The 13,602-nt window shown below is 45.2% G+C and overlaps 1 protein-coding gene across 2 annotated transcripts in view; it reads left to right on the top strand.

Moving 5' to 3' along the window:
* Positions 1-13,602, top strand: part of LOC142564752 (ubiquitin-like modifier-activating enzyme 1) — a 96,507-nt gene that overhangs the window by 79,903 nt on the left and 3,002 nt on the right. For both annotated transcript variants that reach the window (XM_075675900.1, XM_075675898.1), the window contains 3 exons: positions 1,647-1,730; positions 7,621-7,706; positions 12,898-13,067. In XM_075675900.1, coding sequence (XP_075532015.1) covers positions 1,647-1,730; positions 7,621-7,706; positions 12,898-13,039 — 312 coding nt within the window. In that variant the 3' untranslated portion in view covers positions 13,040-13,067. The remainder of the gene's footprint in view (positions 1-1,646; positions 1,731-7,620; positions 7,707-12,897; positions 13,068-13,602) is intronic.

Genomic DNA, 13,602 nt, shown 5'->3' with positions numbered 1-13,602 from the left:
GATGATACCTACTGATAATGCTGGATTCACACAACAAACATGATCGCAGGCAAATCAGTCATGTGACGTGAATCGAATCTCGTCCCAGCTAGCATTTACACAACAGAGGATGACAGTGTGGACGGAGCAGCCCTCACATGGGCAGTGCGAATGGGCAAATGAAACCAAGCCGTAAATCCCAGTGGTTTATTGGCTCTCCGCCATATCGCACTTTGTCGGACTGAGGGATCGTTACGGGCATGGTTGGCGTATGATAACGTTATATGCAACCCGCAAGCTCAAATCATGATTTGCTCCGTCCTGTGAATACAGCTTTATCTTGAGCTTCTGCTGCGCCCGGACCGCCATTTGAGCACAGCTCATTGTGACTTGAGTTCGAGTTTGCCGGCACCACGTGCCCTATTCGCTAACTACGGCTAAACCCGAAATTGTGACCTGCAAAGGACAGGAAGGAGTATCATGCCACTAGGGCTGAAATTTCCGTTGCGAAGTCCAGCATGACTAAAGCAAGGACATCAAAATCATCGCAGCTTACCCAGTAACATCCCCATTAGATTCTATGGCGGTCAGCCTTCGAAGCATGACGTTGTAAAGCAGAGTGTACAGGCCTTGTGCTGTCTGGGTGGCTTTTCTTGAAACAAGCAAGGGTGGGGAGGGGTGGGGTTTCATGGGAGATAATGAAACACTGATGGCAGAGAACCTTGCCTTGAGGTGGGGCTTCACAACAGTACAGTGCACGCTGCCCTGAAGACGCATCTCAAGGCAAAATTTACACATAACGCGCACCCTGACTTTACTGTCAAATGTTTTTCATTTTTAGTGTGAATTAGTGTGCAAAACTGCGGTAATAACCATTTAATCATTGAATCGCTTGACCAACCATGTACATCTACCTTGTCTTCTTTAGTGTGGACACTGGGGTAACCCTCTCTTTTTATTGTAAAAGAAAGAAATGACAGATTGTTCTCCTTTTTTTTCTTGAATTAGTGCAACTCGTTATGAGAGAAGGGAAACAAGACACAGAAGAAAAAAGAAAAACAGGAGACAGGGGAGCAGCCCCCTGTCAAATGTTTTTCCTTATGTGTTATTTCTTATGTCTCTTCTTTCTTTCCTCATTCTGAGTTGTGCTAATTCAGGAAAATGTCATGGAATATGAACTTGCTGTAACGGCCATCCTTGTTCTCACTTGGAAAAAGAAAGGTTACTGCATGCAAGCCACAGTAGACTGCTGCTTCCAGCGTTTGTAGGAGTTTCTGGCACCCACAGTACAGCAATGCACAGCGTCGAAGTTGGAAGGTGTCATTCAAGATTGGGAGGTTGGGATTTCACACCACCTATAGCAGTTTTGGTTTCAGTTCGATTCTAATGCAAATTTTATCATCTTAGTGAGCCTCTATGGAAAAAAGTGTGCATTAGAATTGAGTAAATATGGTACATTGTACATGTCTGTTAGTTCTTGCTGTTCATGCTTGTTGTTCGAACCTGTTGAAAACTTCTCAGATGCAGTTGCTCATACGACTAGCCATGCATTGGATTGCATGTGAAATCGCACTGTGTATCTCTGCTCAACTCCAAGTGACAGAGTACGAGTGTTGAAAATAAATTAAGGCACGTACGTGTGTTTCATTTATTTCATGGTCAAACAGTTCAACGACCGTGATTTCACCATGTGGGACCACTTTGACGTACAGGGAGAGCTCACCCTGAAGCAGTTTATCGACTACTTCAAGGTGGGTGTTTTTGTGATGCACATATACTGTAAAACCTCACTGATACAATCCCGCTTCATACGATTTCCTGACACCAATGTTTGCTATAGAGAAACAAAAAACTGACCCAATACAGTTCTGCTTTATTTGTACCAGTTATGTTCCGAGAAAACACTATCGTTTGACACCAAGGTTAAATGGACACTAAAGTGAAACAATAAATCAGTTTAGACTAATGAAGCATTGTTTGAGAACCCTGCAGGCAGTCATTACAAAAAAATTGTTTGATTATTAGATGAGAAAATGAAGGTCCAAGTATCAGTATTTGAATTTCGCGCCAGAGCCTCAGCACCGGTACGTCAGCGTGACGTCAGGGATTCCAAAGTATGTTTTCGCATTTGGGCCGCGTTGGCTGAATAAAGGTTCCTGAAACTTGCCATGTTTAATATTTGGTTCCTTTAGAACACAATATAGTCAGTCTGTACCGCTATATATAATTAGGCCCTAGAAGATGCCGTCAAAATCCAAGACGTCACAGCCCCCAGGTGCGGGAACTTAAGTAGGCGTCGCCACCCGTATTTCGTTCTTGCACTTTTTCTGGCTAACCAAACGTCTTATCGTTGTAAGAGTGGCGTTTTTGGTGCTGTAGAACGGTAATTTACTGATGCAGAAGAAATCGTTTTTCACTTCAGTGTCCCTTTAAGTACAGTGCCAGACACTAATGAGAGTAGTAGGCGCCCACGCCAGCAGCTTTGCAGCGGCAATTGCCTGCCTGTGTCATGTGAAAATGTCAGCACAGGCTTTCATTTCCTCTTGTGGTGCCAGCAAATCTCCTTGCAAGCGGTCGCACGTCGCATTCACAGCTATCGCCACCAATCCTATCAGGATAAGTGCGTGTGGTGTGGGGCCATTACAAGCGTACTGCATGCTTTAACAGCCAATAACCCAAATGCACTGCTGTCCCCTGCGGCAGGTGGTGCAATGTATTCCTCTGGCAGCCTCGTATTCCGGTGTCGTCCACCAGCTCAATTTTGTTTCAGTTTCCATTTGCTGCCTTAAAACGCCAAGCAGTATGAAAATGACAAAGCACGTCTCAGGCCAACAGCTCAACGTGCGTCAGCATCTTGTGTCATAATGATTCTCACCGAGTGGGCATGTCAGAACTTTCTGCCAAAATTTCTCCTCCCGAAGAAGCTGCTGACTCGGGCTGAGGAGTGGAAGCGCAAGCTTGCTGAAGCCGCAAGACAGGCAATGCGCAACTCAGGTCGCTTGGAGAACTGGCACTTGGATTACTGGTTAAGAAGAAGCTTTAGCTCAGGGCGAACTCCACTTACCTTATTCAGATAGATATGTTTAAAACACAATGTATGAGTCAGGACCAGTTTGAATGAAACTTGTTGCATTTGAGAGAGGAAGTTATATTTTAGTGATGCTAGCTAGCAGAATTTTGAATTTGGGGCCTGAATGTCTTACAGATATTTGTGAAAAGTGGGAAGCTTAATAAAAATTGAAGCACAATGTTTACAAATCCATAACCCTGCACCATAAACAGATACGTTACAGTTCTGCAAATTCCATATTTTATAAAATTTAAGATGGACAAATGTGATACATAAGGTTACAGCTTATGTGAAATTGTTACAATGTTTGCGAGAGTTTTCGAAACCTCCTACTCGCAAATTAGGGTATATTTCGGAGTGGTGTGTTGTATCATGCCCATTCCCTTTTGTTCTCACCATATTTACTATACCAGCAGTTCTGAAGCCCTCCTAGTACATGCATGTTCTGTCATGGCTGTAACCTTCATCATGCAATGCCATCTCTAGAACTTGTCATCATCATCATCAGCCTGGTTACGCCCACTGCAGGGCAAAGGCCTCTCCCATACTTCTCCAACAACCCCGGTCATGTACGAATTGTGGCCATGCCGTCCCTGCAAACTTCTTAATCTCATCCGCCCACCTAACTTTCTGCCGCCTTCTGCTACGCTTCCCTTCCCTTGGGATCCAGTCCATAACACTTAATGACCATCGGTTATCTTCCCTCCTCATTACATGTCCTGCCCATATCAGTTTTGTCCACTTTAGATGTATTATTAGATGCAGTGATATCATTTCCTTGCAAGAAGTTTTTTTTTAAAGAATTGAAGGCCTAAATGAAGATCTACTGTAACTTCCTACAATAGGTACATTTAAATTTTTTTTATATATATGAAGGGGTGAGCCTCCTGCGCCAATATTATACAAACGCTTTGTTCCTGCGTCACGCTGTGTCAGAACAGCTTAGGCATGTGTGCTCCAGCATTAGAGCGCACATGCGAAGAGCGAGCGAATTCGTTCTCCAGAAGAGATTGCAGCCGTTCACATTGCGCAAACCGTTCGATGGCGCTTCCCGCACAGTTTCTCGTAATTTTCGCACTTATAACACCGGACCTTTGGCTGCTTCCGGCAAGTGGCCGGCCACTCCTGGCTGTCATCACTGCTGTCGGAACGGCCAAGGCAGCTGTATTTAGAGTGTACTAGAATACGGAAAACAACGAAAAGTAGACGTGAGGGCACTTTGAGCGAGCTAGAACCTTTTTAACTGTGTTTACCCTCACGTCCAGTGCTTCATTATCTTCTTGCCAACATGACCTCTGGGTTTGCTCCTGTGCCGTTGGCATGAATACAGATGCGCACTGTAATGAACACCTTTTATCTGTAGTTACAGTCGGCGACCGATTTTTTGGACATGCCCGGTAGTTCGAACGCCTTCGTGGAACTTCCACGTATACCCCATAGAGTCAATGTATAAGGACGTCTGGAATTTAGGATGCAAAACTTTTTCGCCATCTGACTTTCTCGACTTTTTCGCCGTGACTGCAGGTCTAAAACTGCATTAATCAAAGCCACTGCCATTTGGATTATATCACAGCCTCGAACCAGCGCTCTCACACGCCGATTCGCTGGCAGCCACCATCATGGGAACACTAGGGCTATCTGCTTCAGATGTTCGGTGCCGTTATTTTCATTGAAAGAATTCGCCACCGTCAGCAGTGGTGCCGACACCACCTTTGTAATCCTGACCGATGGCTTCGAAGCGCAGAAAACATGAAAGCACGAAAGAGTTAATTATACACGCAGGCACCCACCATCTCCTGTCGCAGTACAAGAACGGATATGCCTAATAAGTGTATTGGCAGGCCTTCAGAACTTTTTCAGACATGCCTGTGGCGATGTCAGCTTTTGCGGCAGTAAGGTGCATGCATCCATTTTTTCGGATGTTTTCGCGGCCCCTAGAGAGCGGAAAATTGGATGTTGACTGGTAGCTAGTTTCTAAGCAGGGAGTAGTGCCGTGTGTACGTTCCCAAGTCTGAATTAAGCCACTGTTACAAATGTTCTCAGTTTTACCTAAACTGGAAACAAAACACATTGGAGTAGTCTCAGAATGGCTTGCATTTTAATTTATGCTGACCGTGCCTTCATGTGATTATTTCCTGCATAGAGTTAAACCACCTCATAAACCCATATTTAGAAAGAGAATGATAAAGTATGTGGTGATATAGTAGTTAAGCAAGTTGGGGCTAACTAGAACGCATTCTTTCCGGTTTGTTTTCGCCAATATGTAATTTCGGCATAATTTTGGCTTCAAGCTCAGTGTGGAGGCCCATGCCACCTTTGTCAACCAGATAAATAGTGGCGTGAGATCATGCTTGCGAGTTATCACTTAAGGTGTTCTACTTTGCCATTTCCTATTCACATTTCATTTGTTCGCGATGGTGCATCTGCTTACGTACAAAGGTGTAGCAGTAATTACATTGTGGAAATGAAGTGATGGGGAAAGCTTTGATTTCGTGGAATGCGAAAGAATCCTAGGGAGGCACACGCGGCAGTGGGATCAGCGGGCGGGTGTCTCTATCTCCCTGTCTTTGTCTGGGCTGGTGTAATGTAAAACTATTCCAATCTGTCTTTGGGCCCATACGGGAGAGGCTTGAGCCATTTTAACCTATCGCGCAAGGCTAGTGGTGGATTTGGAATAAAAGCAGATCGCAATAGTTCTACATTACACTGGCCCAGGGTCGATTGGGCCTCTCAGGGCCTGCAGTGCCATGTAGTGACCCAGAGATAATGTTACCGCGTCGACTGGACGGCATAGTTTGAGAACATTTTCCGCTATCATCGTGAGCATTGGCGCGGGGATCATATATTTTTCCCAGTCTAGTCGATAGTAGTGCCACCAATGTTTTAGGCTTTATAGATGAGCATGCACTGGGGGGGGTGGTGCCCACGCTCGACCCACTCTTCCGTATTCTAGTAAACTACAGCTACAAGGCACGCTTCTACCACCCCGCATTCTGATTGGCTTGTGGCAAGGTGAAAATATCTCTGTGTAAAGGGCTTTTGGTAAACTACAGGAGTTTGTATGTAACTCGGCCTTCTCCGTACAGTCTGCTGGTGGAGTGCATTCCCAAGCACTGTCGAGACATTACACTTTCACTATGAGATACACTATCGAGACATTGAAGAATTTAAAAATGAATGTCTTGTTACTTATTGGTAAATTTGAACTCGCTATTGCATAATGCATGTTTTTGTTATTGCTACCACTAATTAAAAATGTGCTTGCGCTATTGCCAAAATTTGCATGCACTAGACAGTTTCAGTATCAGGATAATCTGCTTCAAAATTCAGCGTAAGAGGTTGTTCAAGACAGTTGCGGTACGGTGCTTTTGTTGGTCTATTCTGTGTTCTGGCGTGGTTTCAAAGTGCGCTGCCATATTCCATTATTCTGCCAAAATTCAGATTGGCCTGCTCCAAACTGCTTCAAAATGAAATTTTATCTGCTCTAAATTGCTACAAAATGCAATTTTCTCTGCTCCAAACTGCTCTAAAACGCAACTGTACTTGCTCCCATCATTGCTCCAAAATCACTTTTGGCGGTCCCACCCCTACGTATGCAAGAAACCTTATCATAGTCAGTGCACTATATTCTGAGTAAAACAAGTTCTCTATTCCCCGTGTACAGTAGACTTCTATCCTTTCGACTCTGGTTAATTCAATTTTTTGGTGAATTCGATCCCTGCCAAAGTTCCCGGTCGATGTCCACGCATTTCTATAGCCCCAAACTTTCATTATTTCGATCCTAAAATTTGCCCTTGCTGAACGATTTGAATTTGATCAGTCAGCGCACACGCACCCGACCCCTATGGTGACCCCGACAGTGACCCCTCTAGTCGCAGCATCTGTCTCGGCGGAGCCTAGGGAACAGTGAACGTGTCCTGACTATTCCACCTCTCGTCGAACACGCCTATTTAGAACACTGTGTGAAGTTTAGCACAGTGCAATTTAGTAAATACTTTGTGGAGTATTAAAAAAAAAGAAAAATTCTGTTAGCAAAAAGAAAAGGTTCTCTTGCTGATCTCCGACCTGGCCGTTGTAAGTCTCAAGATGGAAAAACACCAGACGGTTGCTTCGAGCAAGTTTTCACAGACGTGTTCCTGAAGCGGGAAAAATTGGCATCAGAGTCACTGAAAAAGTCCAGGTGAACTAAAAACATGTTGCCTGCCAGTTTGTGCTGTTCCAAGTTTGCTGCTGCTTGTGTGAATTATTTAGAGCTAAATCCTCATTAATGATGTGCGTGCGTATCTCGCAAAAGGCTTGTGCTGAGGGCTTGTGCTGAGCTTGTGCTGCTTAAGAAGAACATTGTGCACCATTAGCCCCTCACCCCACTTTCACCCTTCCCCTCTCCTCAATGTTGTGTGCGCAGGATTTCTTACAACGGAACGTTTCACAGGCTGCCGGGTACGGTAATCAGTCATTTACTTGTGACTACCAGTTTACAAAATTGACAAGCCGTGTGCCAGATCCCGCTGTGTCCACAGTAGTTGTCCGTAGTAGCTTTTTCATCACGTTTTCCTTTCTCATGCTCACAGAAAAACCACGAGGTTGAGATCACCATGGTATTCCAAGGAGAGGCCGTGCTGTTCCCGCCGAAATTTGAGGAACGCCTTGATCTCCCGTGAGTACTGTCTTTGTTTGTGGCACAATCCAATTTCATTCCCACTTTATTTATGTTCACCCTCAGTGGCTTTACAGCATTAAGAAGGGGCACAGGTCTAAGAAAAGTTAGATGTTAAAGAAACATGGTTGCAGACAAATCAAGAATTCAAATATACAGAGTGACATGAAAATAATATAGTAACAGAGATGGGAACTTGCAACTAAAAAACTATTGTGTGTAAATTTTGGTGCATGTTAAAGAGCCTCAGATCAAAATGACAGACTCAGATGTTTGAAATTGGCAACCTTAAAACCACTTGTGCTGGCGACACTGTCCAAATAAACAAAGATGGCTACGACGTCCAGGTTCACAGTGACTATTTTGCTTGGCGCTGTGCTCAAGTTTCTCGTTTGTGGCGTCGAAACGAGGTGTTTTGTCAAATCTGAAAAGGTCATTGCTGCAGATCACATTATTTTGATCGGTCTCAGGAATTTCAGAGACGAAACTACGGAGATAGTTAAGCGGTGCGAGCGAACGTCCAGCCTGCCTAGTGAGCAGCTTAAGATTCTTGATGCGTTAGCATGAAGAGTGTGAAAACGGAAAATCTGTATTTGTGTGAAGTGTGGGAAGCCGGTCACGTGGTAGAGGCAAAGAGGCGATGAGAGAGCTTAGAAGAGTGTGTGTGTGTGTGTGTATGTATGTATGTATGTATGTATGTATGTATGTATGTATGTATGTATGCGTGTGTGTGTGTGTATGCATGCACATGTGTATGTGTGTCTGTATGCATGCATGCATACATAGTATATACATATATATACAGATATACAGGTAAACCTCGATATAACGAAGTATGTTTGTATGTTATTTCAATATAGCAAAATTTCGCTTCCGCCGCAGAAGAAGGAAGGAAGGAAAACTTTATTTGGTCCTGCAAGTAGTGATAATTAATCACTAAGCGGGCCGCTCCCACGTCGGGACCGGAAGGCCACAGAGGAATGCCGAGACAATAAATGGAAACTTCTGTAGACGCAGATAGTCAAATGACTGAATTACAAGCGGCGGCTTGCAAATGCAGTTTTCAAATCATGTGCGGTGTGTGGCAGGAGTGTCCGCCAAAGTGGAGCCGCATCATGTTCCGTATAAAGTTCAAGCACGATAAGGTCTTATCGCGGCCCGCACATCTTGTGCTTTAGGTGTGAATGAAAGTGTGTGGGGGTGAGACAAGAAAGATGGTGGCTTCACGAGTGCTGCCTTCCCGCACGGGCAAACGGAAAGAGGGAGAGGAGAGCTCACTCGCTTTGATGTGATCAAGCGTGCTCGAAGGGAGGGGGCAGGGAGTAAGTAGGCGCTTTGCGATTTCTGGCGCCCGCCTTGGCTATGGCTGCACGTGGCGGTAAGCGCGGCTGAGTGCGTACGCAGCCGCACACCCTGCTTTATACATAAGCTGCCACGCGTGCTAGGAGTGCCCATGCCGAGACGGCGTGGCATCATGTTAGCTGTCTTCCCACACATTTATTATTGGATTTTGCATAATATCGAGTTTGGGTGGCTCGTTGGAGCAAGAGGCAGACAAAGCATTGGCTCCCCACTGCCGGCGCTCTTCATGATGGCGTAGTCCCAGTGTGGGCAACGCTATCAGCTGCAGGAGCGGAGTGCACGCGAAAGCGTGGCTCACTTTGCTTAATTCGGGCCACTGGTGTGAAGATATTGTCGATGTGGTGCGAAACCATGCCTGCAGGCAAAAGTAGATTTGTGAAAATATTCCTGCTGCGTAAAGCATTAGTGACTCTAATGCTGGGGCAGAAAACTTAACAAAACCTAGTGAAGCTTAAGTGTACATCACTATGATTTATTAACGTGCCTGCCTAAATGAAAGTAAACTAAACAATCTGAGATATATGTGAAATATATAAAAAGAAAAAAATGGTTTACTCACTGGGAAACAACATGTCATCCCAAGTGAACAGTTTCGAAAAAACCAGCATAGTGTCAGTCACCTTTGCCCAACGTGCAAGTTTCTTATACATGTCACTCTCCGGCGTGTGTCTCGTATGCTTCTTTCCGGAAGCAATGAAATGACACGTTGCGGTTTTTCCACCGCAATGACCCACATAATGGTACCCAGCAAAACTCCTCCAACATCCGTTGCTTTCTCTTTTTTTGAAAGTTTGTGCATCGCAGCATCACATTGATTTTGAGAACTTCGAGGCATTTATGACATGGCGTGAATAGAGAGCCTCTAACACTCCAAGCCCGAACCTGGATCACCTGGATCTTGGCACAGCCACTAGATGACGGGCGATTTCTTGGGAGTGTCAAATTAATCCAGAGACTCCCCCTCTCCTGGTACAGCATCTCTCATGGCAGTCTTGTTGATTTGGCACATTAGAGGGACACTGACAAGAAAAAAATATTTTGACCTTGTATTAGTACATTACTAGAGCTGGGCAAGTATCCACTGTATGGATACAGATCGAATATTAATAGTAAGTATAGAATATCTAATATCAATTGTCGTGTAGTCAATGTAGGCACATGTATTTACAACAGAAATTTATTCCAGTGTATTTAGACACCACGCCTGTAATGACTGGTGTGGTAAAGGCAGCTAGCTATCGGGGACACAGGATAAGTTTACAGTGCGAGATTACTAATTATTATATAAAGAACTGCACAAATAGCCTCTCAAAACTAAAGAGCATGGTTACAAGCGAGCGTTCTACTAAAAACGGCTGCTGCATGGCTTGCTTTCCAGAAGTGCTAAATAAAGGGTTACTGGAAAAAGACCAAAAGCAATTTGCGTAAAATAAAAAATAAGTTTCTGAAGGATTTGTGTACCTTAGACAAAGGTAAAGGGCCCGTTGCAAAGAAAATATCACAGTTTGTAGCGTAAGAAATCAAAAGCTTTCTCTTTTATCAGTTCTGCTGCGTGACTAGACTGGCAAAAACACTGAAGACAGATTACAAGCAAAAATTGCAGGTTGTCATGTAGGCTTCTATCGCAAAACTATTAAACAGCGCTTGCATTCCCCATTTTGTCTCTGCATTGCTTCAAAAATTGTTGTTGTTTGACGTCCTATAATCTGCGACATAGTTTACTTAGCAGATAGAGAACAGTAACCATACTATAACAGTCAGTTGTTGCAAAGTAGTTGGTTTTAATGATTTAAAGTACCAAATAGTGCCTTTTCAAATATTAATAGTTATCATGTCAACTCGGTTCATACAGTCGAACCTGTTCCATTATTCCATATATCGAACAATTTCTGGACATGGTATAGTTACAATGAGTATATATAGCAAAAATTATTCATACATCAAACAAAACTAGTAGCAACTCCCGATATATCGAACGTCAAGCGGCGGAAAGTGCCCCCGGAAGTCGGCTTTCCCTCGCGGTGAAGGGAAAACCCAGCGGCGCGGCTCCGTCCAACCGCTCTCCCTACGTGACCGCGCTACATCGGAGCCGCCGACACCCCCCTACAAATAATGATCCTGGCCCGCCCGCCCGCAGCGCTTGCTCAGACAGCCAATCAGAGGCTCTTGTGCCCTCGTCGTGCAAGATGGCGAAAGTGCGAGTTGTCTCGCTGCTTATCTGATTCATTGTGCGCGCCTTCTCCCGCAGTGTTGCCGTGATGAAGTGGCAGAATTCGCCTTTCGTCGTGAAGCTCGAAATCATAAACCGGGTCGAATGCGGTGACAAGTCGGATGTCCCCGCAACGTACAAGATTCCGAGGTGCACTCTCGGCTCAATCTTGAAGGGGGAAATTAGGGCTAAAGCGGCCTAACTCGCGACCCGGTGCCCGTAGTGCCCATGGCGCCTGACGCGTACGCACGGCCGTGTGCGAGTGGTTCATCCAAAATAGCTTCAGCCGTACCGACTTCCACGTGCTCGGTGATGACTGTAAATTCTGATTAATGCGATGAAGCCGTTGTCGTTGTTGCCAAAGTTTGGAGCGCGCTGTCAGAATTTCCGGAAGCTGTTGATGAATCAACGGTGGACGCGTTTGTGAGCGCAAATGATGGTGTCGCGACCACGGGAGAGCCCGGAAACGAAGACTACATTGCCGACATCGTGCCATCTGGGCACAACGAGGAAAGCAACGACCGTCTTTGGCCCACATCCTCCGAAGTGATTGGTGCGCTCGCACTAGTCCGGTGCTTCTGCGCGAATGCGGAATGTTGCAGCTTCAGCTGCTCCGAATTCCTTAGACAGCGTGGGGAAGTGCGTGCCTCGCACGCAGCGAAATTGCCCAAGCAGAAGAAAATGCAGGACTATTTCGTGCGAAACGAAGCTAGTTTCATCAATAAAGTGATTTCATAAATGGTATGTGCTTTTATGGCATCCAATTATTTAGCAGGCTTATATCGAATTATGCTCTATGTCGAACTGATAGGCGTTTTTTTGCGAGTTCGATATAGCCGGGTTCGACTGTATTAGAAACTGAATATTCACCCGCCTCTATATAGTAACATTCTATGATACAAAGAAAAGGCACTCTTACTGTTAAGGAAGGCTTGGTCAGCCAGCAAACACACAATCGAATGACGGGTATTGACATTGCCACAATTTGCCACACCAGATCACTGTTTTGTCATGGATTTTCCGACGCCTGACTGCATTAGAATGAATGTTTCGTCTCGTGTGCCTGCATTTCAAGATCCCATCTCTGCATTTAGCGGTGTGCATATATGTGAACTTCTACAAGAGTGTAAACAGGAGTTTGAAACGACCCCATTACGCGCAGTCCTGCGCAGCAGGACTGTGCGTAATGCGATCGTTCCGGAGTGTAGTGGCTCAGCCTGGATCGAGCAAAGATGCGATGAACGCTTCTTCCTTCGAAGCTGGCTGGTGACGGGTTCAAACAACTTGAGGTGTATATTATGAACCCACTACCGGTAATACCTTGATTACGTGCAGCTGTACTTCGTGTCTCTGTGCGGAGCGCGTACTTAGCCGCCCGGCGAACTAGCCCTGGAGGTAGTTGACTTGAGGGAGACGTGGGTTTTAAGCTTACTTGTATTAATTTTGATATGAATTGGATGAGATTTAACAGTATTGTGCAGTTTTTTGTTTCCTTTTTGCCATTGCAAATATCCAATGAGGTATATCTGCGTTAGAACAAATGATACAAAGCTTCTACCGCAGAAATTCAGTCGAATGTGCCAAACAAACAAGTCTCTCTGTGCATGTCTTGTCCCACAGCCTGAGCAAAGTGGCGGCCCAGGTGTCGAAGAAGCCGATTGAGCCCCACGTGCGCAACCTCGTCTTTGACCTCTTTTGCAATGACAAGAATGGCATGGACATTAATGACGTGCCGCCCGTGCACTACTGGCTGCCCAAGTGAAGCGCCATCTGTATGGCCACGGCGCAAGGTACTTGTGTTGTCGTGGCCCCGGGTCTCCCTGTACCGCTGTGTGTCGGGCATGTTGGTGCACTTGCTTGGATAACATTCTAGCGCCAGCAGACCAGGGCAGAAGGGAGACGTAGGCTCCACAATGCACCAACTTCAACAGTTTATTTTTGGGAAACTTCGTACACTCATATTACACCGTGCACAACTGCTTCACGACAAGACGTCACACTGCTTCTTCTATTAAGGCGTCTTCTTTATCAAGCGGGTCGGCTGGCGCAGTGACAGCACACCTTTCCACCACTCCTCCCGATAGCTTCTTCCTGTGTAATTCCTCATGTTTTTTTATCTCTGTGTCTGGCGGGACACACACAATCGTAGAACAAGTATTTGCTGCTGCACTCTTGACAATGGCTTTGACATTAACAATATAATGGTGCAAGGTCCCTTGCACCATTAAACATCGAACATTCATTCATTCATTCATTCGATGGCTTTATATATGACCATTGTGGTAACTGTTAAATGTAGCGCATCATGGCATCTACGTCTCATCT

Source organism: Dermacentor variabilis, chromosome 11, assembly GCF_050947875.1.
Source record: "Dermacentor variabilis isolate Ectoservices chromosome 11, ASM5094787v1, whole genome shotgun sequence".
NCBI lineage: Eukaryota > Metazoa > Arthropoda > Arachnida > Ixodida > Ixodidae > Dermacentor > Dermacentor variabilis.
This window is presented reverse-complemented; position numbering and strand designations above follow the sequence as displayed.